Raw genomic sequence first — 27,140 nt, 5'->3', positions numbered from 1 at the left:
CTCCCTGGTTCAAGCAATTCCCCTCTTTCAGCCTCCCTGGTAGCTGTGATCATAGGTGCTACCATGCCTGGCTGATTTCTTTTTGTATTTTTAGTAGAGATGGGGTTTCACCATGTTGGCCAGGCTGGTTTCAAATTCCTGACCCCAAGTGATTCACTTGCCTCAGCCCACTGAAGTACCTTGATTACAGGCATGAGCCACCTCCCTTGTCCTTGGCCGTGTTTAAAAAATTTTTAAATGTGTACATTTAATTGTATTGTTTTATTTTTAGAATTTATCTTAAATAATCACATGCACCCCCAAAGATAAGTATAAAAGAATATTTAAAATAAACATGCTTTCCATCAGTGTAGGGCTAGTTAACTTAAAATACACAGTGAACCTGTAAAAATGAAAGAAATGTAATACAATTCAAAGTTCTTATGTGAAAAGTTCAGTGCTAAGAACTAAGCACAGTATTGATAACATTTACATAGAGTTAAAAAAAAAAAACCTTCAGGATATATTTTGACATCCATATGGATATATAAAAGGTATCCACTTGGCTTGACCTGGTGGCTCATGTCTGTGATCCTGGCATTTTGGGAGGCTGAGGCCAGTGGATTGCATGAGCTCAGGAGTTCAGGACCAGCCTGGGCAACATGATGAAACCATGTTTCTACAGAAAATACAAAAATTAGCCAGATATGGTGGCATTTGTCCATAGTCCCAGCTACTTGGGAGCCTGAGGTCAAAGGATTGCTTGAGCCTGGGAGGTCAAGGCTGCAGTGAGCTGTGATGACACTACTGTACTCAAGCCTGGGTGACAGAGTGAGTCCCTGTCTCAAACTAAAAAGGTATCAGTTCTTCCTTAGGTTTTAAAATTAATGGAATAGAAGTATAAATCAAAAGAAATGCATCATAAACTTCGATAAACTTTTGTGGAAGGCATCGAAAATTATTTTCATGTTTTGTTGAGTATTTTTTTTATTGTTTACTTTTATGAAAATAATGGTGCTTGGGTCATTAATTATAGAATATAGTCTGTTAAATACTTCATAGCTGGGCTTGTGATTTTTACCTCAAAGTGTGTATTGAATGTTGTTGTAATTGTAGTGAAACGCATGTCATTTAATCATGTCCTATTCTGTTTTCTTTCTAAAAAGGAGAACTTTCTCACATAATTCCTCTTTTTTTCCTTTTTCTAGTGAACCTAAAGAAAGATAGTGAAAATACACCTGTTAAAGGAGGAACTGTAGCAGATCTAGGTAAGCCACCCCCCCCCCCCCAAAAAAAATCTATGCTTTGTCTCTTGAATATGTCATCTCCTTTGATAGTCTATTCTTTCCTTACTTTTATCTTTTTTTAAAGACAAGGTCTTGTTCTGTTAGGCTGGATTGCAGTGGTGTAGTCATAGCTCATCGCAGCTTCAAACTTCTGGACTCAAGCGATTTTCCCACGTTAGTTTTTCAAGTAGTTGGGACTATAGGCGCACCCCACTGCCCAGCTGGTACTCCTTTCTTAAGTGAGACTTCTTGTGCTTAACCACTACAGGATATTAACTGTGACTTACTTTTAGTACTATTGTTTTTTGTTTTGTTTTGTTTTTTAATTTTTATTTTTTTGTTACTTTTAGTACTATTATGACTTGGTTTGCTACTGTGACAGGAAAGTTAATTTCCTATCATCCATTGTTGCCATTCTTAGTGATCGCCCCCTCTTGGAGCATAGTCTTTTTCTACAACCTAACAAAGGTGGTAATAGTATACTTGAATAAGAATGAGTAACAAAATAATTCTAAAGTACTTGTTTCAATGTCGCTGAAATTGTTTTTGTAACATATGCAGATTGATATTGTATTGTTAGTACAAAAATTTGTGGAGTGTTAATACATTGTAAACCAAATTAAAGTTTCTAGGCAGTATAAAATGAGAATCATATTCTTTCATAGTATTTCCAGGTCTTACAATTTCACAAGTAAGGTATAATTCTTGAGTGTTTTTGTAGGATAGTTCCTCTTTAAAAAAAAATAGGGGTAGTTTTAAACATCTTTGTTTTGGAGAGTTGTAGATGAGACAATAGTCTTTATTTCTTTTATTTACTTGTAAAGGAGAACCTAATGTTTTCAGTATATACTAACTTTTTGACTTTACAGAATTTTAAACCTAAAGGGATTTTCAAGATCTCCTGTTTTAGAAAATGAAACCTCAATTCTGTCTTCTAATTAAGAGAATTCTGTATTTGAATAAATTGCAGTCATTATTTTTATTACTATTTTTGAGACAGAGTCTCAGTCTGTTACCCAGGCTGGGAGTGCAGTGACACAATCTCCGCTAACTGCAACTTCCGCCTCCCAGGTTCAAGCGATTCTTCTGTCTTAGCCTCCTGAGTAGCTGGGACTACAGGCACACATACCACCATGCCCGGCTAAGTTTTGTATTATTAGTAGAGACAAGGTTTCACCATGTTGGCCAGGCTGGTCTCAAACTCCTGACTTGAGGTGTTCCAACCTGCCTTGGCCTCCCAAAATGCTGGGATGACAGGTGTGAGCTACTGTGCCTGGCAATTGTAGTTATTATTGATGGCAGATATGAGTTGAAAATATTGGACAGTGATCCATCAACTGTAAATTTTTGTTCTTAGAGCTTTTTTTTTTTTGAGATGAGGTTTTACTCCTGTCACCCAGGCTGGAGTGCAATGGCACGATCTCAGCTCACTGCAACTTCCATCTCCTGGATTCAAGCGATTCTCCTGCATCAGCCTCCCAAGTAGCTGGGATTATAGGCACCTGCCACCATACCCAGCTAATTTTATTATATTTTTAGTAGAGACGGGGTTTCACCATGTTGGCCAGGCTGGTCTCAAACTCTTGACCTCAGGTGATCTGCCCACTTTGGCCTTCCTAAGTGCTGGGATTACAGGTGTTAGCCACTGTGCCTAGCCAGAGCTGTTGTTCTAACTGCTGCTGTATATTCTGCCTTACATGCTACCTAGTCAAATATAGCCCATTCTTTCATTCTTCAGGTCTCTGAAGGATTCAGGTGCTTGATGTGGAGCATATTTTCTTACATTTGAAAGGAGGAAGAGAACATGTATTGAATATTACCATTTAGAGATCAGCTACTTTAATATTATCAAAGGTATCTTTCCATTGAGTACCAAGACTACCTTGGGGAATGAAATTTGTCAGATGAAAAATACATAATTTGAGTAAAGGGAGAGATGTTAAGTCAAACTAACACTTTCTAGTAAGAGTGTGTTTATCCTGTGGTTTACTATTGTCCAATGGCCAGAGTGTTTGTTTTTGGCAGTGTTTGTTTTGGCAGCCTTACATTTCTTTCTGTTAGTTCCTAGATAAATATACTTACTATGCAGAGCTGCAGAACTCCCACTGGTAATTAGTACCATATTTTTTTACACCCAGAGTCCCCTATTCCTTGTTAGTATTTGTGACTAACTCACACCTTAAGCAACAGTGTCCATCTCTGGGTGGCATGAGTACTCGCCAGGTCTTATTCTACATGTGTTTACACTTCACTATTAAACTGTTAGTTTTGCTTTATTGATGAGGAAATGGAGATTTAAAGAGGTAACCTCTTTCCAAATATTTCACTGTTAAGTGGCAGAGTCCTGATTTGGGTCCTGATCTGTCTTAACTTACGTGCCAATGCCTTGTATCACTGCACTTGCTGTTGTGGTTTGAATATTGTACTCAGCCTTTATTCATGTTCCCAGTGGCTTTCTGTTTTGTGACGTCACCAAGCCAATCCAGCTGGAGGCCCTTTGATTTGGTTTCTTCCTCTTTATGGAATACTTACCTTATCTTTCTCATCTCTTACGTTTCAGCTAAAAGGCCACCGTTTCAGAGACACTTCTTTACTTGCTCTGAAGTGTCCACCTACCCAATTCCTCTCTAAGATATTTATGTTTATCCTTTGTATAGCATTTTTCAAAATCGGATAAATTTTTGTTTTTTGGGTTTTTTTTTGCTATATCTTATACCAGCCACCGAAAGTGTTGTTATTACAGGTGTGAGTGACCACACCTGACCACCCCCCCCCTTTTTTTTTTTTTAAATAAGAGACAACATCTTGCTGTGTTTCCCAGGCTGGAATTGGACTTCTGGCCTTGAGTGATTCTTCCACTTCAGCCTCCAGAGTGTCTGGGACTGTAGGTGTGCACAGATGAACTCAGTATCCGATGTTCTTTTTGAACTTCATCATGCCTTAGCTAGTGCCAACAGTCACAGTAATGATAAAAAGCTTAAATTTTACAGACATACGATATTGTAATTTCTTGTTCTTTACCTCGTACCTATTCTATACTGGCAGTTTTACTTTTCACTGTGGAAATCAACTGTCTAGTTTATAAATTTTACCTGGGCTTTCTCTCATGTTGAGCCCTCTATCCTCAGAAGGCATTAATAGTCTAAAATTAGTAAGGGATTCGTTATCACCTGTTTTTTTACTCATCATTCTTTATTCACTTCTTCTGGAACCCAAAATGTTATTTTAGCAAAGCTCAGAAGACAAGAATCATGATCAAGTCCCATATCTGTTACTAAGTAAGATCATGACTATGATATTAGCTCAAGTAGTAATTAATTATAAATTCCCCACTGTTTGAAATTTTTAATGATCTTTGCTTTGAATTTCTAATCACCTGTGTACTTTTGTGTAAAATTCTATTTTAGTTAATTATTCAGTGATTTTTCTTTAATAATGCTCTTATTGCATTCCTTTTCTCTGTCCAGTATCAGTTCTTAAACCATAAATTCCAAATAACCCAAAGAACATTTACCTATTTTTAAAATAAATTGTATGTTTTGGTTTTGCAGATGAGCAGGAGGAAGAAACAGTCACAACAGGAGGAAAGGTAACAATTCAGTTAAGCCTGGTGTGAGAGAGCTTCTCTAAGAGTCCTGTGTATTGAGCAGTAGAAACACTGAATTGGGCATAGCTTCAGACATTTTCTGTTTTGAAGCCCTTCTGGTTTTTGATTTTTATTTTTTAGTTTTCCCCTCAAGGAAAACAAATGGAACATAAGAACCATTTCTGGAAGATTTTTTTCTTTTGTTGGTTTTTTGTTTTGAGACAGGCTCTTGATCATGGCCCACTGTAGCCTTGATCTCCTGGGCTCAGGTGATCCTCCTCCCAGTTCAACCTCCCAAGTAGCTGAGACTACTTGTGTTCACCACTATACCCAGCTAATTTTTTTTAGTTTTTTGTAGAGATGGAGTTTTTCCATGTTGCCCAGGCTGGTTGTGAACTTCCGGGCTCAAGTGATCGGCCTGCTTCAGCCTCCCAAATTGATGGGATTACAGGTGTCAACCACCGCGCTTGGCAAAATACTTGCCTTTTTTGGACCCCAGGATTTTACTTAAAGGGAGTTTTCATCTTCCCTGCTAGTGTCCCTTATGTGCTATAATTTCTAGTTTCATGCTCCCCTGGTTGCAAGGTAATGTTCAGAGCCGACCAAAGTGTTTCAGATGTTATCTGACAGTGCAGATGAGCAGGGGCCATGTGTTGTCTTGATTCTTTCCATTACCATTTCTGTTGGTGCAGCCTTAACTTAACAGCCAGTGTAGATTTTGAATCTCTTGAGCCTTATTGAGAGCTACTTCCTGCTTTATCAATTCTGCTATAGAGGTACTACAGTCATTATGCTGTTGGAACGTTAGATTTAAGGCAGGATTTAACTTTTAAAAAATAAATGGTGTCTTATTTTACTCAGGCTATCATGTTTAACTGTGTGATTAACTCCTAATCATGAAATAATTTCCTTAATTTGCCGAATATAGATTTTTTTTCATTGAAGCAAATAAATTCTCTAAGATGATCCTTATTGTTGTATACATTCAAGGATGAGCAAATGCATGACAGGATTTCCAGAAAAGTATTTTGACAAACTATTTTCTTAATGGCTCTTCACCTGTATTGTTTTCATGATTTAAAAAAAAATCAAAGTTAATTAGCCAAAGAGCCACTTATTAACGAACATTACCTGTGCCAAAAGATGTCATTATTTAGATTAAATAGATACTGGCTCATATAACCTCAGCATTTTGGAAAGCTGAGATGGGAGGATTGCTCTAGTCTTTTTAAATAAAAAGTGCTGAGTGCTGTGGCGTATGCCTGTAATCCTAGTTCTTTGAGAGGCCATGGTGGGAGAATCACTTTTAGCCAGGAGTTCAAAACCAGCCTGCACAACACAAGGAGACCCCACAGCTACAAAAACTTAAAAAATTAGCTCAGTGTGGTGACACCTGCCTGTGGTCCCAGGTAAAAAGGAAAGTCAAATTCTTTCTTTTTAATGCCAAGAATAAGAGGAATTCAGTCTTATACCAGTCATTTGTATAGATTAAAAGGATTACAGATAGTGTCTCTAAAGCAGTCTCCCACAATGTCATCTTTCTTGTTGTTTTCTGATTGAGGTCATTAAAACTTAGACTGTTGGCCTTTGTTAATTGCAATGCCAGCGTCTTCCTGTTTTTCCTAAGGGAAATTTTTTGTGTCCTAATTGATTTGTGAAGTCTATACCACAAAAATGTATTAACTAAATTAAGCCAAAATAAAAATGGATTAACCTTGAGAATATTTTTGGCTAGTTTCTGTGATTTGGGAAATAAAATTTGTTACCCTTTTCATCATTATTATCATATATGTATTCAACATCATTTAAGTAATAACTAGAATCCTTGGAGCTTTCATGCTTTAAATTTTTTCCTTTTTGCTAACCTTACGGAAACTATTGAGTTTATAGGTGGTAACACTAGATTGTCACTTCAAATACTATAACACAGGAAATTTAGCTTGAATTAAGTTAAAGGTAGAAATTAAATTGTGGAACCATTGTGAAAGAAAAGTGATTCGAAATTTGAGTTTTAGCTAATTTTATTTTTTTGAGACAGGGTCTTGCCTAGCCTGGAGTGCAGTGTAGTGGTGCAAACCCAGCTCACTGCAGCCTTGATCTCCCAGGCTCAAGTAGTCCTCCTAACTTCAGCCTCTCAAGTAGCTGGGACTACAGGCATGCACCATTACGTCCCAGCTAATTTCTAAATTTTTAGTAGAGATGAAGTCTCACTATGTTGCTGAGGCTGGTCCTGATCTTCTGGTCGCAAGTAATCCTCCTGTTTTGGCCTCCCAAGTGCTGGGATTACAGGTGTGAGACACCTGGTTTCTTTCTAGAAAAGAATTGCATAAGGTTACAAATAATAAAACCACCACAGAGAGAAAATTGGAAAACATTTCAATATCAAAGCAAGTATTTAAAAAAAGTTTAAGTGTATACAATAAAAATGTATATCAAGTAAACAATTACTTCAGCTTAATTAAAACTGGACAAGGAGCAATCAAGGTATTATGAAACGAGATTTAGGTTATGAGTTGTTTATTTAGTCTGAAGGCCTATGCATTGAAACAGACTTTCTTAATCAACTTGCTAATTAAAATTGTTATGAGCGATCTACCTTCTCTGCATTGATTCCCTCATCATTGTAAATGAGCAACAAAACCTCCTTTCATCTGGCTGTCTTGTACCTTAAATACTGCGAAAGGTTGTTTTTACTTGAGAATTGTTTTTCTGATATCTGAAATTTAATCAGGGAGCTTCAATTTATTTATTTATTTATTTGTTTGTTTGTTTATTTGTTTGTTTGTTTGTTTGTTTTCAGGATGGGTGAATTTGTTTTTCTTTTCTTTTTCTTTTTTTTTTTTTTTGAGATGGAGTCTCACTCTGTCACCCAGGCCCAATGGCACAGTCTCAGCACACTGTAACCTCCGCCTCCCAGGTTCAAGTGATTCTCTTGCCTGAGCCTCCTGAGTAGCTGGGATTACAGGCGCATGCCACCTAGCTAATTTTTGTATTTTTAGTAGAGATGGGGTTTCAACATCTTGGCCAGGCTGGTCTTGAACTCCTGACCTCGTGATCCACCCGCCTCAGCCTCCCAAAGTGCTGGGATTACAGGCGTGAGCCACCGCGCCTGGCCAGCTTCATTTTATTTAACCTAACAACTAAAGTGTGTGAGAGATGCTATGTATATATTTCTGTAGTTCTTTCTTTGAACTTTGTCTTCTTTTCTATAGGAAGATGAAGATCCTACCAAAGGTGACCAGAGTCGGTCGGTTGACCCTGGTGAAGATAATGTGACAGAGCAGACCAATCACATTATTATTCCTAGTTATGCATCATGGTTTGATTATAACTGGTGAGTGGATCACTTCCATCTGTGAGCATGGTACTGAGCAGCACAAGAACTTTCCTTGAAATCAGCCTGTGCCTTTCTACCCATGTTCCTCATCAGAAATTACTCTCACCTTGGATGAAGGGAGATGGAAAGTGATTTTTATCTTTGGAATGTGTTTTTTTAAGAAATCAATTTAGGGATTGAAACTAGGTTTTGTTGTAATTTAGGTTTGTAAAATTTAGGTTTGTAAGCTTGAACCTAACTTGTTTAGAGTCTGCTATAATTCAGACAGGCAAATACTTGAATATTATTGTAAAATGTTTTAAGTTAGTATAAAACGTTTTTAAACCCTAGTTTAAAAACATTAACTGAAAAGTTCCAGAAGTAAACAATTCTTTTAAGTTTTAAATTGTGTGCTGTTCTGAGTAGTGGAATGAAATCCTGCATTGTCCTGCTAGGGACATGAATCATCCGTTTTTTCAGCATGGACACACTACTGTACATGCTACCCACCTGTTAGTCATTTAGTATTGGTATCAGATATTAGATCAGTTCTCAAGGGATTTCAGTGCTTCTGTTTAAGGAACCCCCCATTTTAGTTAATAATGGCGCCAATGCATAAAAATAGTAATGGTGATAGTTCAGATATCCTAAAGTGAATCTGTGAAGTGCTTCCTTTAAGTGAAAAGGTGGTTGTTGCCAACTTAAAAAAAATTGTGTGCTGAGCTAAGATCTGTGATAAAAACAAATCTTCTATTCATGAATTTGTATATAATAAATTGTTATAATTATTCTTTTTTATTATTAGTTTTTGTTAATCTCTTCCTGTGCCTAATTTATAAATTAAACCTTATCATAGGGGTGTGTGTGTGTATGTATGTATGTATATATATGTCTATGTAGGAAAAAAACCTTTGTGTATATGGAGTTTAGGCACTGTCCACAGTTTCACGCATCCATTGGGAGTCTTGGAACATAAGACAGCAGCAGACTACTGTATATAAAGAAAAAAGTCGCCTGGCTTGGTGGCAAACACACATAATCCCATACCTCGGAGGCCGAGGTGGGCAGATCACTTGAGGGCAGGAGTTCGAGAGTAACCTGGCCAAAATGGCAAAACCCCATCTTTACTAAAATTAGACAAAAATTAGCTGTGCTTGGTGGCATGCACCTATAATCTCAGGTACTGGAGAGGCTGAGGCTTGAACTCAAGAGGCAGAGGTTGCAGTGTGCCGAGATCTAGCCTTTGTACACTAGCCTGGGCAACAAGAGCAAGAATCTGTCTCAAAAAAACAAAATAATAATAATAGTAATAATTCTCACCACTCTATAATAGCTTTTTTAATTTTAATTTTTTTTGAGACGGAGTGTTACTCTGTTGCCAGGCTGGATTGCGGTGTCACAAATCTTGGCTCATGGCAACCTCTGCCTCTCGAGTTCAAGCCTCAGCCTCTCCAGTACCTGGGATTATAGGTGCGTGCCACCATGCCCAGCTAATTTTTGTATTTTTAGTAGAGACTGGGTTTTACCATGTTGGCCAGAATGCTGTCAGTCTCTTGTTTGTGATCCACCCTTCTCGGCCTCTCAGGGTGCTGAGATTACACGAGTAAGCTACCACGCCTGGCCTAGCTTTATTTTAATAGGAAACATTTTAGCATTAGGAGGCTTTCAAATATAAATCCTGGTGTGTAAAACAGTTTAAAAATAAACAGACCTCTCCTTAGCATTCATATTCTCTCTCTTTTTTTGGGAAGACACAGTCTGGCTCTTGTTGCCCAGGGTAGAGTGCAATGGCATGATCTCTGCTCACCACAACTTTTGCCTCCTGGTTTAAGTGTTTCTCCTTCCTCAGCGTCTCGAGTAGTTGGGATTGCAGGCGTGCACCACCACGCCTGACTAATTTTGTATTTTTAGTAGAGAAGGGGTTTGTTTCATCATGTTGGTCAGGTTGGTCTCAAATTCCTGACCTCAGATGATCCGCCTACCTCCCAAAGTGCTAGGATTACAGGCGTGAGTCACCACGCCCAGCTCTGATTATTTTTTTATAGGAAGCACTGTGGCATGCTTGGAGCATAGTTGGATGTAACAGGAATACTAACTGCCTTTTTTGTTGATTACATATGAGGTGTGGCTGTTTCATACTAGGTTGATTTTTGTTTGTCGGTTTTATTTTTGAGACAGAGTCTCACTCTGTGTTGCCCAGGCTGGAGTGCATTTGACATGTCTTATTTTTGTCTGACATCATGCTATGACTTAAATATTGAAACTTTGTTGAGTACATTTAAAACTGACTGAATGCTATTTCGAAATGTTTTAGTAAATGCAATGTGGAACAGAATAAATATATATATTTTTGAACATCAGTCTTCATTACATTTGTTATCTTTATTTTTATTTTAAACATTTTTAAGTATTTTAAAAAATTTTGTGTCCTAATCATTTGCAATTGTGTTTAACATTCAAAATTTTTAAACTCACATTTTTGCTTTTGCCTCATAATAAAATGATGTTTATTTTATTTTTTCTTTGAGATGGAGTCTCACTCTGTCACCTAGCTGGAGTGCAGTGGAACAATACTGGCTCACTGCAATCTCTACCTCCTGAGTTCTAGCAATTCTTTGCCTCCTCCCAAGTAGCTGGGATTACAGGCGCCCGCCACCACACCCAGCAACTTTTGTATTTTTAGTAGAGATGAGGTTTCACCATATTGGCCAGACTGGTCTCAAATCCCTGATGTCAAGTGATCCGCTCGCCTTGGCCTCCCAAAGTGCTGGGATTACAGGCGTGAGCCATCACGCCTGGCTTGTTTATGAATTTGTAATGTAACCTTCTGTCAACTGATACCAATTCTTATTTCATAAACAATTATCAATATATGACGTACTAAATAGTAAAGAGTAAATTTCTTTTAAAAAACATATCTGTCTTTAGATATTTTCACTTTTAATTATTCCAAAATAGTGAGATGTTCTGTTAAAATTGAGAAACTTTAACACTTATTAGTAGAATGACCTAAGAGGACACACATGAGAAACTAGCATTTTTTTTCTCTAAAATTAGCAGAAAGGGGCTGGTGCTATGGCTCTGGTCTGTAATCACAGCATTTTGGGAGGCTGAGGCTTGTGGATTGCTTGAGCCCAGGAGTACAAAACCAGCCTGAGTAGCATAGTTATACCTTGTCTCTACAAAAAAAATTTTTTAATTAACCAGGTATGATGGCAAGTGCCTGTCCCAGCTCTCCTGGAGGCTGAGGCAGAAAGATTGCTTGTGCTTAGGAGTTCTAGGTTACAGTGAGGTAGCTATGATTTTGTCACTGCACTCCAGTCTGGGTGACAGGAGTGAGACCCTGTCTCTTAAAAAAGAAAAAAATCGGCTGGGTGCAGTGGCTAATGCCTGTAATCCCAGCACTTTGGGAGGCCTAGGTGGGCAGATCATGAGATCAAGAGATTGAGACCAGCTTGACCAACATGGTGAAACCTCGTCTCTACTAAAAATGCAAAAATTAGCGGGGCTTGGTGGCGTGTGCCTGAAGTCCCAGCTACTTGGGAGGCTGAGGCAGGAGAATTGCTTGAACCCAGGAGGGCAGAGGTTGCAGCAAGCTGAGATCATACCACTGCACTCCAGCCTGGCGACAGAGCAAGACTCTGTCTCCCAAAAAAAAAAAAAAAAATTTTTTTTTTTTTAAATTAAAAGTTAAATAAAATTAGAAAATAGAAAAGTCATTACAGTAACAACTATGTAAGATTATTATTTACAGAAACATTTTGATTTGCCTGATCATCTTTGCATGTCACAATGCATTCAATTAGGGAGCTAATGGAAGTATTGGTTATGAATACAGAATTTTTTTTTAAGTGGGCTCTTCCTAACCTGTAACAATGAAAACAGTGGGAGTTACATAAGCATTAGGTAATTAGTTCTTTACATTTATTATTATTTTAAAAGTCATTACGTATATTTGTATAGCATTAATTCATCTTAGAAATTGTCTTTTTAGAAGTTTCCAGGTAATTCATTGTACTTATAAAGGTATTTGACCCTGCAGATCCAATTCAATTTAACCATTACCAAATACTCAGAGTGAATAATTTGAGTTACATTCCCAGACCATTGATTTGCTCTTTGCCATACAACCAGTACTTACATGTTGCATCTCTTGAAAGCCACTGAGAAACTAAAATGTCATCAAGAGGAAACCTAGACTTTAATTAGCAGGAGAAACTTTGTGCTAAATATACAGTTGGTTCATTTGTATATTGTGTTAGGCCTGATCATTTTACCTGCTCTCTACTCTGCTGATAACCTATAATATTTCATATACTTATTAGTGTTTTTATATGTCATTAAAATTTACTTCTGTGATATTAAAAGCAATTAATAATTAAAATTTTTTAAAAATTAATTTATCACAGTGTTTCTGAGGGCTGGACAAAGGCTCATTTATGTTAACAGCCTGAGAAGCTGAGACTTGCAAATTCATTGTCTCTACGCTGGTCATTTGTTTCATCAGTTTTGTTGCCATGCCATGCCAGCTACTTTTTTTTTGTCGCCAATTTTCAAAGAAGTCTTTATGTCTTGTGGCTTCATATCTAGTCAATAGCAGTTTTCTAGTTTGGTTATGGAAATAGAAAAACTAAAGTATTGGGAGTGAGAAAGAGAAAGCTTTCTTTAAACTTTCTTGTATGCTGTTAATACATAGAAACTAGTGAAAGCCAATTAATTTTGGCAAGCAGTACTCAAGTTTTGGATTCATCACTTTTACTTAGAAAATTTTATGATTTTATTATTTTAAAAATAAGACTTCTAAACCTCTTTTCTTTTCTTCTTTTCAGTATTCATGTGATTGAACGGCGTGCTCTTCCTGAGTTCTTCAATGGAAAAAACAAATCCAAGACTCCAGAAATGTGAGGCCAATGTTTTAGAAAACTTGTTTATTTGTCTGTGTGTGGCAGGTGCTCTTCAAGCATGCACCTGAGTTTCTTATTGCTGATTCTTTCAAGATTGCAGATACTCCTTTCAGAACAGTGTTCATATCTCATTTGCATAGCATTCCATGGTACAAAGGAAATTTTATCTAGTTTTGTTTCTGTTGGGTGGTTTTGGTGTTTTTTTGAGACAGGGTCTTGCTCTGTTGCCCAGGCTGGTATGCAGTGGCATGATCTTGGCTCACGGCAATGCCTGCCTCCTGGGCTCAAATGATCCTCCCACCCAGCCTCTTGAGTAGCTGGGACTACAGACATATGTCACCAAACCTGGCTGTTTTTTTTTTTTTTTGCATGGGGGTGGAGATGAGGTTTTTTTTATGTTTCTTAGGCTGTTCTTTTAAATCTTGAACTGTATGCACATCAACTCTTAAAGTTTGAATTCAGTAACCAGTTTTTACTATAATGAATTAAGACTTTCTTTTTTTTTTTTTTAAATTTGAGATGGAGTCTTGCTCTGTTGCCTAGGCTGGAGTGCATTGGTGCGATCTCAGCTCACTGCAGCCTTTGCCTCTTGGGGTTCAAACTGTTCTCCTGCCTCAGCCTCCCAAGTAGCTGGGACTACAGGCATGCACCACCACACTCGTATTTTTTTGGTATTTTTAGTAGAGATGGGGTTTCACCATGTTTGCTGGGCTGGTCTTGAACTCCTGACCTTAAGAGATCCATTTGGCTTGGCCTCTCTAAGTGCTGGGATTACAGGCATGAGCTATCATCCCCAGGCTGTCCTAACAACTTTCAACTTGTGTGTGCATGTATGCTATGGATTGTTTCCATTCATCCAGGAGAAAAATTGAATCTTATCTTCCAGTTAAATGATTGCTAATTAAAAGATTGCCAGATATGATGATATAGCTGCATGTGAATTGAGCTTAATTGCATAAAGCATTGTTGTGCTTTTGCATTGGATATAGGAAAACTCTTTTTGGAAGGAAGAAGTTTGGTAGGAAGTACTTTTTGTCTTTCTCTGGTGATTCATCAGTATACACTTCTGGAACCCTTGTCCCTATGTATAAGTGCACACCTGTCAATACTGCAAATACACTCCCGTGTATTTTTCTTTTTTCTTCTTTTGAGACTGAGTCTTGCTTTTTCACCAGACTAGAGTGCAGTGATGTGATCTCGGCTCACTGCAACCTCTGCCTCCCCGGTAAAAGCAATTCCCTTGCCTCAGCCTCTCAAGTAGCTTGTACTAAAGGCACGCACCATCACTCCTGGCTCAATTTTTATATTTTAGCACAGATGGGGTTTTACCGTGTTGGTCAGGATGGTCTCCATCTCCTGATGGTGTGGTCAGCCCACCTTGGCAGCCTCCCAAAGTGCTGGGATTACTGGCATGAGCCGCTGCACCTGGCCCTTTTTTTTTTTTTGAAGAGAGTGTCACTCAGTCATGCAACCTGGTGTGCAGTGGGGTGATCTTTTCTGCCTGTGTTTTGTTTTACTTATGTTCCAAGAACTGTTGCTAGGTCTCAGAGTCCTTAACACTCTGTTTTTAAGTACTATATTTTGTGACAGAAGTCCTTGTAATCTGCTATAACAGAATCTCAATTTCTCTCTTCATTTTTGTATGTTCTTTTCTGGATTTGGTCTCATGGGTTCCTCTTACTGCCCAGCTGTGATCTCCCTTAAAGAACTTCCACAAGAGGTTATATAGCTGTTTTCAGAGCCAAATTCATGTGACATGTGTGGAATATAGAACAGATAGGTAGCAGAGATTCAGAGCATAGATTGAAGCACCACCACAGTGGCTGAGTTGAATTCTGACTCAACCAGTTACCAGCCCTGTGGTCTAGGACAAATTCTCTAACAACTCAGTGTTTGTTTCCTCATCCAAAAATAGGATGAGAGCAGACCCTTTCTTTTAACATGGAGAGATTATGAGAACTAATTGAGTTGTTAGACATACATTGCTTATAGCAGTGTCCTTCACACAGTAAAGTACGGATATGTGGTAGTGAGGGAGATAGCCTATTTAGTGTTAGTTTCAAATTCTGCAGTTCACCACCACAATGACCAAGTTTGAATTTATGTTACTTCACATTAATGTCATTACATTACTTGTTGTATATATTAGTAAACAGTTGTATTGCATATTCCTGGTTCTAAATTCACTTGTAACTTTACACAATATAATATCACTGTTGTTTTTTGGGCTGTTGTCTTAATTTGTTACTGTATTTATTTTTATGAAATCTGAAGATTTTTGGCTTTCTGAGTAACATTGTTTCTGAAAGAATACATATCCACCTTATGAATTTTGCCATTGATTTTTAGATACTTGGCATATCGAAATTTTATGATTGACACGTATCGCCTAAACCCCCAAGAGTACTTAACCAGCACTGCTTGTCGGAGGAACTTAACTGGAGATGTATGTGCTGTAATGAGGTAAAGCATTTGACTTTTTCTGAGACATTTCACTGTAGGAATTTACTGATGCATTGCTATCGAATGTTTGCTTGATTAAACTGGATATTTCAACTGGGTAAAACACCTAATTTTAGTTATCTCATTTAGGGGTTGATTATATTTTGTTTCTTTTTATTTCATTCAATTAAATTATTTTTATTTTATTATTTTAATTTAATGTTATCATGATGGGGTTTCACAGTGTTGCCAAGGCTGTTTTCAATCTCCTGGCCTTAAGTGATTCTCCTACCTTGACCTCCCGAAGCACTGTGATTGCAGGTGTGAGCCCTGGATTCAGGATTAGGAGTTGAATATTTAAAATACTTAATTTAGGCTGGGTGCGGTGGCTCATGCCTGTAATCCCAGCACTTTGAGAATCTGAGGCGTGTGGATCACCTGAGGACAGGAGTTCAAGCCTGGCCAACATAGTGAAACCCCGTCTCTATTAAAAGTACAGAAATTAGCTGGGTGTGGTGGCACATGACTATATCTCAGCTACTCAAGAGGCAGGAGAACCCAGGAGACAGAGATTGCAGTGTCATCCAGCCTGGGTGACAGATCGAGACTCTCTCAGAATAAATAAATATTTAATTCAGTTTTTTAGATTTTATAATTCATATTTTTAATTTTTTGTCAAATCATAAAATAAGCAGGGATGGAGTGGGTTCAGGTCGAGAGTGGATAAGCTCTGTGCCCTAGATCTGCCTAAAGACAAAAAAACAAAATGTGGATTTTTTTGGTGTGTATATTTGGTCTGTGTGTGATTTCATTTATTAAAATGGACCTAAATATGTATTTGTGCTCTCATTTCTGTGGTTGAAATGATTAGATTTTGTAATAGGTTTAGGGGGTGCTGTGTTATCAACGTTACTTGTGACTTAAGAAATTCTTCCTCAAAATCTGTCAGGTAGTTTGTGGTGTTTCATAGCCTGCTGAGAATATTTACTTCTTTTATTGTTTCTGTTTTTTAATAACATCATGATGATGATGATGATGATGATGATGATAAAGCACCTGAAGTTGATTCTGTAGATTTTAACTTTTCGAGCTTTTTTCTTTAGGGTCCATGCCTTTTTAGAGCAGTGGGGACTTGTTAATTACCAAGTTGACCCGGAAAGTAGACCCATGGCAATGGGACCGCCTCCTACTCCTCATTTTAATGTATTAGCTGATACACCCTCTGGGCTTGTGCCTCTGCATCTTCGATCACCTCAGGTAAATTAATGTCGACTTTTTCTTCAGAACTGGATAGTAACACCTGACTATTTACAGCATATCTATTTAGGAATAATTGTTATTGTATTATAATGGCTATTAATAGTGCTATTTCTTTTATGGTTGGTTGTGTGTGTGTGTTTTGGTGTACTGTAAATATTACAGTCCAAAATAATATATGCTATTTAAGTTAATGCTGTCCCACCAATCCCAAGACCCACTGCCTTACTCTATCAAATTATTAATTTACTTTTATATACATAACTTCCTTTATCCTTCTGTCATCAGATACTCATAAGTAAGCAGATGATGCAAAATGTTTTTTTTCTTCCTTCAGTCTTTGTTCTAAAAATGTGAGGCAAAGAAATCTTTATAACTTGTCCTAAGATTTATAAAGTTTATATTCATATATACATTATCAAACAGATTATGTCAAGGAAATTGTATTTAGCATTAAGTTGTATTTACAGGAACCTAAGGTATAAGAATTTTGTCCTATGGTGAAATAGAAGATAGTAATGAAAATTTTTTATCCTTTTTGGGACTTAAATGGACGCGAAAATGTGTCTTAAGTGTTGAATTTTTGTTAGAAGTATAGTGTAGAAGTGTGGGTATTTATTTTTTTGTAGGAGATCCACCAAGAGTGGTTTAAGTGCCAATATTAAACAGTTTTTTTTTTTTTGAGCTGGTGTTGTTCTCTCACCCAAGCTGGAGTGCAGTGGCGCAGTCTTGGCTAACTGCAACTACTGTCTCCCAGGTTCAAGTAGTTCTCCTGCCTCTACTTCCTGAGTAGCTGGGATTGCATTCCCTGCTAATTTTTGTATTTTTAGTAGAAACAGGGTTTACCATGTTAGTCTGGCTGGTCTGGAACTCCTGACCTCGTGATTTACCTGCCTTAGGCTCCCAAAGTGCTGAGATTACAAGCATGAGCCACCGTGTCCAGCCCCAGCAATTTTTTTTTTTTTTTGAGGCGGAGTTTCGCTCATTACCCAGGCTGGAGTGCAATGGCGCGATCTCGGCTCACTGCAACCTCCGCCTCCTGGGTTCAGGCAATTCTCCTGCCTCAGCCTCCTGAGTAGCTGGGATTACAGGCACGCGCCACGGTGCCCAGCTAATTTTTTGTATTTTTAGTAGAGACAGGGTTTCACCATGTTGGTCATGCCGGTCTGCTGACCTTGTGACCCACCTGTCTCAGCCTCCCAAAGTGCTGGGATTACAGGCATGAACCACTGCGTATGGCCCAGTTTTTGAAAAACATTTATCCTCTTGACTTTAAAGAGGTTAACTCAGCCATTTATCATTTATTTGACTCAGGTCCCTGCTGCTCAACAGATGCTAAATTTTCCTGAGAAAAGCAAGGAAAAACCAATTGATTTGCAGAACTTTGGCCTTCGTACTGACATTTACTCCAAGAAAACATTAGCAAAGGTAAGGATTTTGTTTTTAATCTAAACTCATGCAGGGTATAATCCAGCACGTCTTAGTACTTCTATGATACATCTAATGAGTTTTCTACTCAAATCTGGTGATATTTAAAAAAACACTATTAGAGAAAATCGAGGGGGGGAATGGAAAATTTGAACAGATAATTGGAATCTGTGAAAAGAATCATGAGGTCGGGGGTGGTGGTTCATGCCTGTAACTGCAGCACTTTGAGAAGCCGAGGTGGTCGGATCATGAGTTCAGGAGATAGAGACCATCCTGGCCAACACGGTGAAACCCTGTCTCTAATAAAAATACAAAAAGGAACTGGGCATGGTGCACATGCCTATAATCCCAGCTACTTGGGAGGCTGAGGCAGGAGAATAGCTTGAACCAGGGAGTCAGAGGTTTGCACCACTGCACTCCAGCCTGGTAACAGAGTGAGACTCTGTCTCAAAAAAAAAAAGAGTCATGAATATTTTAGAACTGAAAAGTATACTTGAAATTATTTGATGGGTTTAATAACAGGCTGCATATAGCAAAAGATAGGTTAGTGAACTCAGAGACAAATTAGTATATATGTGGAAACCTAGGTACCAAGAGCGAAAGAAATTGAATTGAAGTAGGGAGGGGCTAGGATAAAGAGAGGAGAGTGCAAAGATGTGATACAGTACAGGCTGGACATAGTGGCTCACACCTGTAATCGCAGCACTCTGGGAGGCGAAGGCAAGAGGATCACTTGATCCCAGGAGTTTGAGACTAGCCTGGACAACATAGCAAGACCTTATCTCTATTATTAAAAGAAGAAAAAGAAAAAAGAATGATAGAGTCGAAAGAATTAATGTTTATTTATTTTTTTATTTTTATTTTTTTGAGGCAGAGTTTTGCTCTTGTTACCCAGGCTGGAGTGCAATGGCGCGATCTCGGCTCACCTCAATCTCCGCCTCCTGGGTTCAGGCAATTCTTCTGCCTCAGCCTCCTGAGTAGCTGATATTACAGGCACGCGCCAACATGCCCAGCTAATTTTTTGTATTTTTAGTAGAGACGGGGTTTCACCATGTTGACCAGGATGGTCTCAATCTCTTGACCTCATGATCCACCCGCCTCAGCCTCCCAAAGTGCTGGGATTACAGGTGTGAGCCACCGCGCCTGGCCAGAATTAATGTTTATAAGAGACTCATGAGAGAATGAATGGAGGAGGACTGATACTTGAATATATAATGGCTAAAAAGACTTCAGAACAAATAAAAAGATACGAACTCACAAAGCAAGAAAAACAGAACAAGCCTGGACTCAACACTTTGGGAGGCCAGGGTGGTAGGATTGCCTGAGGCCAGGACTTCAAGGCCAGTCTGGGCAACATAGCCTTGAATGAAAAACACACACAAAAAGAGAACAGATCCTAATTTATACAGAGAGAAAACCACACTCGGGTACATTATGCTTAATCTCTTATAAACTAACACCTTAAAAGCAGAAGGGGGTGGGGGTGAAGGTAGAGAAGAACAACAACGAAACTGATGGCTGACTTTTCAACAAAAATGATAAAAGACAAAGACAAATACAATAACATTTTGAAATTGTAAAAGAAAACTGTCTCTCTGGAATTCTCTATCCAGTAGATACTATTTTCCAAAGTGAAGGTAAAATATAGAGGTTTGTAGATCTTTCAATGTAGAGAAGTTATCACTAGCACACAGTGTAAAAAAAAATTAATGGATGTCTTCAGCATGAAGAAGAATGATCCCAGATGAAAGCATGTGTCTCCATGAAGGAATAAGGAGCAGAGAAAAGTGATTATGTGGTTAAATATAAAGAAATACAGATTGTTTAAACAATAATATTTGGAGGGATTTATAACATGTAGAAATTACAAGAATGGCAGAAAGGCAGAAGGAGATTAAATTGAATTAAACTGTTGCAAAGTTTACATTATTTAGAAACGTGACAAAAGTCCCAAATTGGGGTAAACTATAATTTGAAACAACATTTTGGAACCTGACTGGATCTAATGGAAGAATACTAGAAAAAGGGCAACATGTGAGTCAGTATAAAAGACATCTTCCGGCTGGGTGTGGTGGCTCACACCTATAATCCCAGCACTTTAGGAGACTGAGGTGGGAGGATCACCTGAGGTCAGGAGTTTGAGACCAGTTTAGCCAATGTGGCAAAACCCTGTCTCTACTAAAAGCTCTATTAGCTGGGCATGGCTGTCGGTACTGTAATCCCAGCTACTCAGGAGGCTTAGGCAGGAGGACCGTTGGAACCTGGGAGGCAGAAGTGTCAGTGAGCTAAGATCATGCCACTTCACTTTAGGCTGGCCAACAAGAGCCAGACTCCATCTTAAAAAGCAAACAAAAAATCGACATTATAGTCCACCCCTGGGTGCCATGGCTCATGCCTGTAATCCCAGCATTTTCAGAGGCCAAGGCGAGCAGATCACCGGAGGTCGGGAATTCAAGACCATCCTGACCAACTTGGAGAAACCCCGTCTCTGCTAAAAATACAAAATTAGCCAGGTGTGGTGATGCATGCCTGTAATACCAGCTACTTGGGAGGCTGAGGCAGGAGAATAGCTTGAACCTGGGTGGCAGAGGTTGCAGTGAGCCCAGATTGTTCAATTGCATTCCAGCCTGGGCAACAAGAGTAAAACTCCATCTCAAGAAAAAACAAAAGAAAATATATATATGGTTGTTTTTGTATGTATATATATTTATTTTTGTATGTATAAATAAATCTTAGTGCAACTAGTTGAGGAGGTATAACTAAGAAGGAAATAATGGACAGAAAAGAATAATTTTTAGAAGTCACTATAAAAAGATGGGAAACAAGAAAATGGGGAGCTAATGGGAGGAGTAGGAAACAAATAGTAAGATAGTAGTTTACATCTTACTCTAGTATTAATAACAACATTAAATAGAAATGCTTTTAATACTCCAGATAATGAGATGAAATTCTTTTATTTCAACCATAGAAATAAAAAAACAAAATACTCCAGTCAAGCAGCAGATTTTCAAATTGCATAAAATATTCAAGGACAAGTATATGTTATTAACATATATACACCCACTTTGAAGATATAGACACATGCTACTATTAGAAGAACAGAAGACATATTTTGCAAAGAATAATCCCAAGGGTGCCAAAATTATTACATTAATTTTGGTATAATGTAGACACCAGAGTAAGTTATTTTACCAGATATAAACAGAACTTCATAAGGATGAAAGAGTTAGTTAATCAAGGACATAATCTTATGTGTGCATCTAATTAAATAGCATCAAAATACATAAAGCAAAAAATAATACAACTGAAAGGAGAAATAGACAAACACGTTAGTTGGAGATTTCAGTAATCCTTTCTCAATAATTGATCCAGCAAGTGGTTAGAAAATCGTTGAGGTCATTAAAGACTTAGAACAATTCTCTTAACCAAGATGACATATTTATCTGGTATATATAGAATACTGTACAAAGTAGCAAAATGAAAACCATGTTCTTTACAAGACTCCAGGAAACATTCACCAGAGTAAGCCCAATTAAAAAAAAAATTCTCTTCAAAAAAAATTTTATGGGTGCATAGTAGATGCGTATGTTTATGAGTTACATGAGGTATTTTGATACAGGCATGCAGTACATAATAATCACATCAGGGTAAACAGGATATTCTTCACCTCAGGCATTTATTTTTGTGTCTGTGTGTTTTTTTTATTTGTTTAATTTTTTTGATGACGGTGTCTCAGTCTGTCACCCAGGCTGGAATGCAGTCGTGCGATCTGGACTCACTGCAACCTCTGCCTCCCAGGTTTAAGCAGTTCTCCTGCCTCAGCCTCCTGAGTAGCTGGGATGGTGCCTGCCATAACACCTGGATAATTTTTGTATTTTTAGTAGAGGCGGGGTTTCACCATGTTGCCCCCAATAGTCTGGAACTCCTGAGCTCAGGCAATCTGCCAGCCTTGGCCTTCCTAAATTCTAGGATTACAGGCATGAGCCATCACACCTGGCCTATCCTTTGTGCTTTAAAAATTCACTTAAATGCTTTTAGTTATTTTTAATGAAAAATTAAATTTTTTGTTTACTGTAGTTACCTTGTTGTGGTAGGAAATACTAGGTCTTATATAGTATTTCTATTCTTTGTATCTAAGACCCAATTCTGAGCCATAAAATGAGCCTCAATAATTTAAAAGGATTGAAATCATACAGTTAGGTTTTATGATTTCAAAGGTGTGAATAAATGAAGTTGGCTGACCACAACAAAATAAAATTAAACTAGAAAATTTAAAACAGGCCAGATGTGGTGGCCCATGCCTGTAATCCCAGCACTTTGGGAGGCTAAAGTTGGCTGAACTTTAGGTCAGGAGTTTGAGACCATCCTGACCAGCATGGAAAAACCGTCTCTACTAAAAATACAAAATTAGCCGGGTGTGGTGGCGCATGCCTGTAATTCCAGGTACTCAGGAGCCTGCCTGGGAGGTGGAGGTTGTGGTTAGCCAAGATGGTGCCATTACACTCCAGCCTGGGCACCAAGAGTGAAACTGCAAGTCAAAAAAAAAAAAAAATCTAAAACAGAAATAGAGAAAATTAATTAAATTTGGAGATGGATCTTTGAAAATATCCAAAATTGATAAATTGTCAAGTTTATTGGTTTATTAATAGTAATCTTCAGCCAGAGTGATCACTAAGAAAAGACAGAAACTACTGATCAATCATAAAAGAGTAAAGCACTACTGACTCTAATATGTTAAAAAGACAAAGATTTGACATCCAGGTCTGGTGACTCACATCTGTAATCCCAGCACTTTGTGAGGCTGAGGTGGGTGGATCACTTGAGCTCAGGAGTTCAAGGCCAACCTGGGTAACATGGCAAAACCCTGTCTCTACAAAAATATACAAAAGTTAGCCGGGCATGTTGGTGCATGTCTGTAATCCCAGCTACTTGTGGGGGTTTAGTCAGGAGGATCACTTTAACCTGGGAGGTCGAGGCTGCAGTACTTCAGCCTGGGTGACAAAGTGAGGCCCTGCTTTAAAAAAAAAAAAAAGATTTGATGAACAACTTGATAGTGATATATTTGACTTTGATGAGATGGACAAATTTCTAAAAAGCAATAAAATATGAAATATGCTGATAAAGGTCCTCTAAGGAAGTCAGAGCCTCATCCCTGGAATCCCTAAGTATTTAGTGAAAAGTTATTGGCTGATGTGTTATGAAGCTAAAAATATTTTAGTTTTTGTTTTTGTTTTTGAGACAGAGTCTTGCTCTAAGAGATCTTGGCTCACTGCAACCTCCGTCATCTGGGTTCAAGCAATTCTCATGCCTCAACCTCCTGAGTAGCTGAGACAACAGGCACACACCACCATGCCTGGATAGTTTTTGTATTTTTAGTAGAGATGGAGTTTTGCCAGTTTCCCCAGGCTAGTGTCAAACTCCTATTCTCAAGTGATCTGCCTGCCTCAGCCTCCCAAAGTGCTGTGATTAACATGCATGAGCCACCATACCCAGCCTAAGCTAAAAATCTTTAAGATGAGGGGATGATCCTGTATTATCCCTGCATGCCTTGAATGTTATACCTACTGTCCTCATAAGAGGGGGGAAGAGAGCAGTTTGACAGAAAAGGACAAGAGAATGTGACTTTGGGGTCAGAGATTGGGTTGAGGTGACTACAAGCCAAGGAATTATATAGCAGCCACAGAAGGGTGTTTTTGTTAATATAAAATTCAGATCCGAGAAAAACTAACCTATGGAAGTCAGACTAGTATATGCTTTTGTGGATGGCTATCAAAGGAGGGAGCCTTTTGGGTTTTTAAGTATTGTTACATTGTTGTATAAGCAAAATTGTATCAAGTTGTATCCTAGTTTGTGTATTTTGTTTATGTATCAGGCCTCCAGAAATACAAAAGAACTTTTTTTTTTTTTTTGAGACACTTGTTCTTTCATCCAGGCTGGAGTGAAGGGGGGTAATTTGACTTATTGCAACCTCCACCTCTACGGTTGAAGAGATTTTCCTATCTCAGCCTTCTAAATAGCTGGGATTATATTGGTGCACCACCACACCTGGCTAATTTTTGTATTTTTAGTAGAGATAGGGTTTCTCCATGATGACTAGGCTGGTCTCAAACTCCTGATCTCAGGTTATCCACCCCAGTTTGGCCTCCCAAAGTGCTTGGATTACGGGCATGAGCTGTTGCACTGGGCCTTTTTGTTTTGTTTTGTTTCTTTCGTTTCTATGTTTATCATTGGAGTGTTTCTTTCTTTTTTTTTTTTTTAAAGAGAATACATCTCACTGTGTTGCCCTGGTTGATCTTGAACTCCTGAGCTCCAGTGGCCAGTCTGCCTCGACCTTCCAGAGTGCTAAGATTACAGGCATGAGCCACCATGCCCAGCCTGATATAATAGAAAAATATTTTAAAATCATATGGAAACTTTAGCAATCATTTTGTGGGTTCTGATGAGGCTTATGCATGCTTTTTGTAAAGCCAGTTGTTATCAAGAGAGGAAACAGTCTGGGCATGGTGGGCCATGCCTGTAATCCTAGCATTTTGGGAAGCCAAGATGGGCAGATCACCTGAGGTCAGGAGTTCAAGACCAGCCTGGCCACCATGCTTAAACCCCGTCTCTACTAATATATATATATATAAACTAGCCAGGTGTGGTGGCAGGCGCCTGTAATTCCAGCTACTCAGGAGGCTGAAGCTTGAGAATTGCTTGAACCCAGGATGCAGAGGTTGCAGTGAGCAGAGATCATGCTACTGCACTCTAGCTTATGCAGCAAGAAGAAATACTGACTTAAGTCTGTGGAGCAGAGAATATTCTTTCTACTCATTGTGGCTGAGGAGTGGAGAAATGGTTGTGAAGGACCTACTCTATAAATAAATGTCGGTGTCTGGTTATAGCGATCTTTATATTTGCTCAGGTTTGGTTTCTTCAGAATTTAAATTAAATGTTAATGAATTTTGTTCTTGGGATTCCAAATCTGATTGGTAATGATTACCTCTGATTTTTTTTTTTTTTTAAAGAATCTTTGGTTATCTTAAAGTAATTCTTGGGTAATGAACATTCTGAGTTACAGATGCAGGCATCTTGTCTTTCTCACAAAGCCATACTATAGGAGTTTAGTTCTTAATTCTGCAGTGCATAGGTCAACTGTTTTTATTCTCTAGTTAAAAGACTACTTATTTTTGATGCATTATTTGTTTTTTGTTTTTGCAAGTAAACAGATATTTCAGAATGCTATTAATTGAATTAAACCCTGATTTGAGGTGTATCAAATCAGGGTTTAATTTTGTTGTTGTTGTGTTTTAATTTTTTCTTTCATACAGAATCTGATTTTTTTCATGAAATGTGTAGCACTAATGTACTGAGAGTTTAAATTAAATGGAGAAACTTTATTGATAATATATAGAGAAATCATGGATTGTAGAAATCTTCATTTATTAAATTGTAATCTCTCAGAATAGAGTTTTGAGAAAGGGAAATACGTTAGAACATGTATTTTCAATTAGTAATGTTTCTAGCTGCATGATAATATCAGCTATACTACCAGTCAGCTCCCCTGAAGATGAGTGAATGCATCATGGTCTGCAGATCAAGAAGTATGAATTAATCGATAAATTGTACTTTTTACACAAGCCAGTCTGACTTCTCTTACACTCACATGGTGACATGAATCATAAACTATAAGGGACTCACATGGAAAAGGTGATTTTGAATTTAGGGAATCGCTTTGAGATGTTTTATAATTGAGAGATGTTTTAAAATCAGATAATATGGACGTATTGCAGTTGGAATCAAGAACCTGTCAGTGTTTTATGTCTGTAGTACCTCGGATTCTTGAATCTTGAGAGAAATACCATGTTCAGGTACTCTCTTTAAATACTCTCTATCAAGATTTGTATTATGTTTGTGATATTACAGCTGGTTTATGGTATGCGGTAAAATAATACGCCTTTTTAGCTTGCAAAAGATACTGTTAAGTCTCAAAATTATAAAAATAACATAGCCACATTGTTATGGGTCTGTGCTTCACAGCAGGAAGTCTTTTTTGTGTTTTGTGTTTTTTTGAGACAAAGTCTTGCTCTACTGCCCAGGCTGGAGTGCAATGGTGCCATCTTGGGTCACTGCAACCTGTGCCTTCTGGGTTCAAATGATTCTCTTGCCTCAGCTTCCCAAGTAGCTGACACTACAGGCATGAGCCACTACACCTGGCTAATTTTTATATTTTTAGTAGAGACAGGATTTCTTCATGTTGGCCAGGCTGGGGACCTCAAGTGATCCACCTGTCTGGGTCTTTCAAAGCGCTCGGATTACAGGCATGGTCTACCATGCCCAGTCAGTCTTTGAAATAAGCCAGCATTTCTTTTAGAAGTTTAGGCTCCTTAAGTGTTTAGTTTCTGCAAGTCAGAGACTCCCATTCATGATTTGCAAAAAAACAGTCTCCTGAGCTCAGAAAGGAATTCTGCTGAACTCTATATTCAGCATTTAAAAATGAGCAAATAATTTCTGATTTTGTTTCCTTAGAGTAAGGGTGCTAGTGCTGGAAGAGAATGGACTGAACAGGAGACCCTTCTACTTTTGGAGGTAAGCAGATTAATGGCAGAGCCGTGTTATCTGCATGTGGGATGTGTGCTAAGATTCTGTGACTAGCATTTTATTTTGATTTGTTTTGTTTGGAGGCAGGGTCTCACTCTGTCACCCAGGCTGGAGTGCAGTGGCCTTCTCACGCCTCAGTGCAGCCTCTACCTCCCATACTCAGGCCATCCTCCCACCTTCAGTCCCAAATAGTTGGGACTACAGGCATGTGCCACCATGCCTGGCTAATTTTTGTATTTTTTTGTAGCAGTAGGGTTTCACCATATTGTCCATGCCTGTCTCAAACCCCTGGACTCAAGCAGTCCTTCCACCTTGGCCTCCCAAAGTTCTAGAACTACAGGCAGGAACCACTGTGCCTGGCC

At 38.3% G+C, this 27,140-nt stretch overlaps 1 protein-coding gene across 9 annotated transcripts in view; it reads left to right on the top strand.

Moving 5' to 3' along the window:
• SMARCC1 (SWI/SNF related BAF chromatin remodeling complex subunit C1) overlaps nt 1-27,140 on the top strand; it is a 187,391-nt gene that overhangs the window by 78,623 nt on the left and 81,628 nt on the right. For all 9 annotated transcript variants that reach the window (XM_078350733.1, XM_035275228.3, XM_035275230.3 and 6 more), the window contains 8 exons: nt 1,188-1,247; nt 4,817-4,854; nt 8,064-8,185; nt 12,997-13,068; nt 15,421-15,534; nt 16,617-16,770; nt 18,085-18,198; nt 26,707-26,766. In XM_078350733.1, the coding sequence (XP_078206859.1) occupies nt 1,188-1,247; nt 4,817-4,854; nt 8,064-8,185; nt 12,997-13,068; nt 15,421-15,534; nt 16,617-16,770; nt 18,085-18,198; nt 26,707-26,766 (734 nt within the window). The remainder of the gene's footprint in view (nt 1-1,187; nt 1,248-4,816; nt 4,855-8,063; nt 8,186-12,996; nt 13,069-15,420; nt 15,535-16,616; nt 16,771-18,084; nt 18,199-26,706; nt 26,767-27,140) is intronic.

This window comes from Callithrix jacchus, chromosome 15 (assembly GCF_049354715.1).
Source record: "Callithrix jacchus isolate 240 chromosome 15, calJac240_pri, whole genome shotgun sequence".
Classification (NCBI taxonomy): domain Eukaryota; kingdom Metazoa; phylum Chordata; class Mammalia; order Primates; family Cebidae; genus Callithrix; species Callithrix jacchus.
Note: the sequence above shows the minus strand (reverse complement) of the source record. Positions and strands in the feature narration are given on the sequence as shown.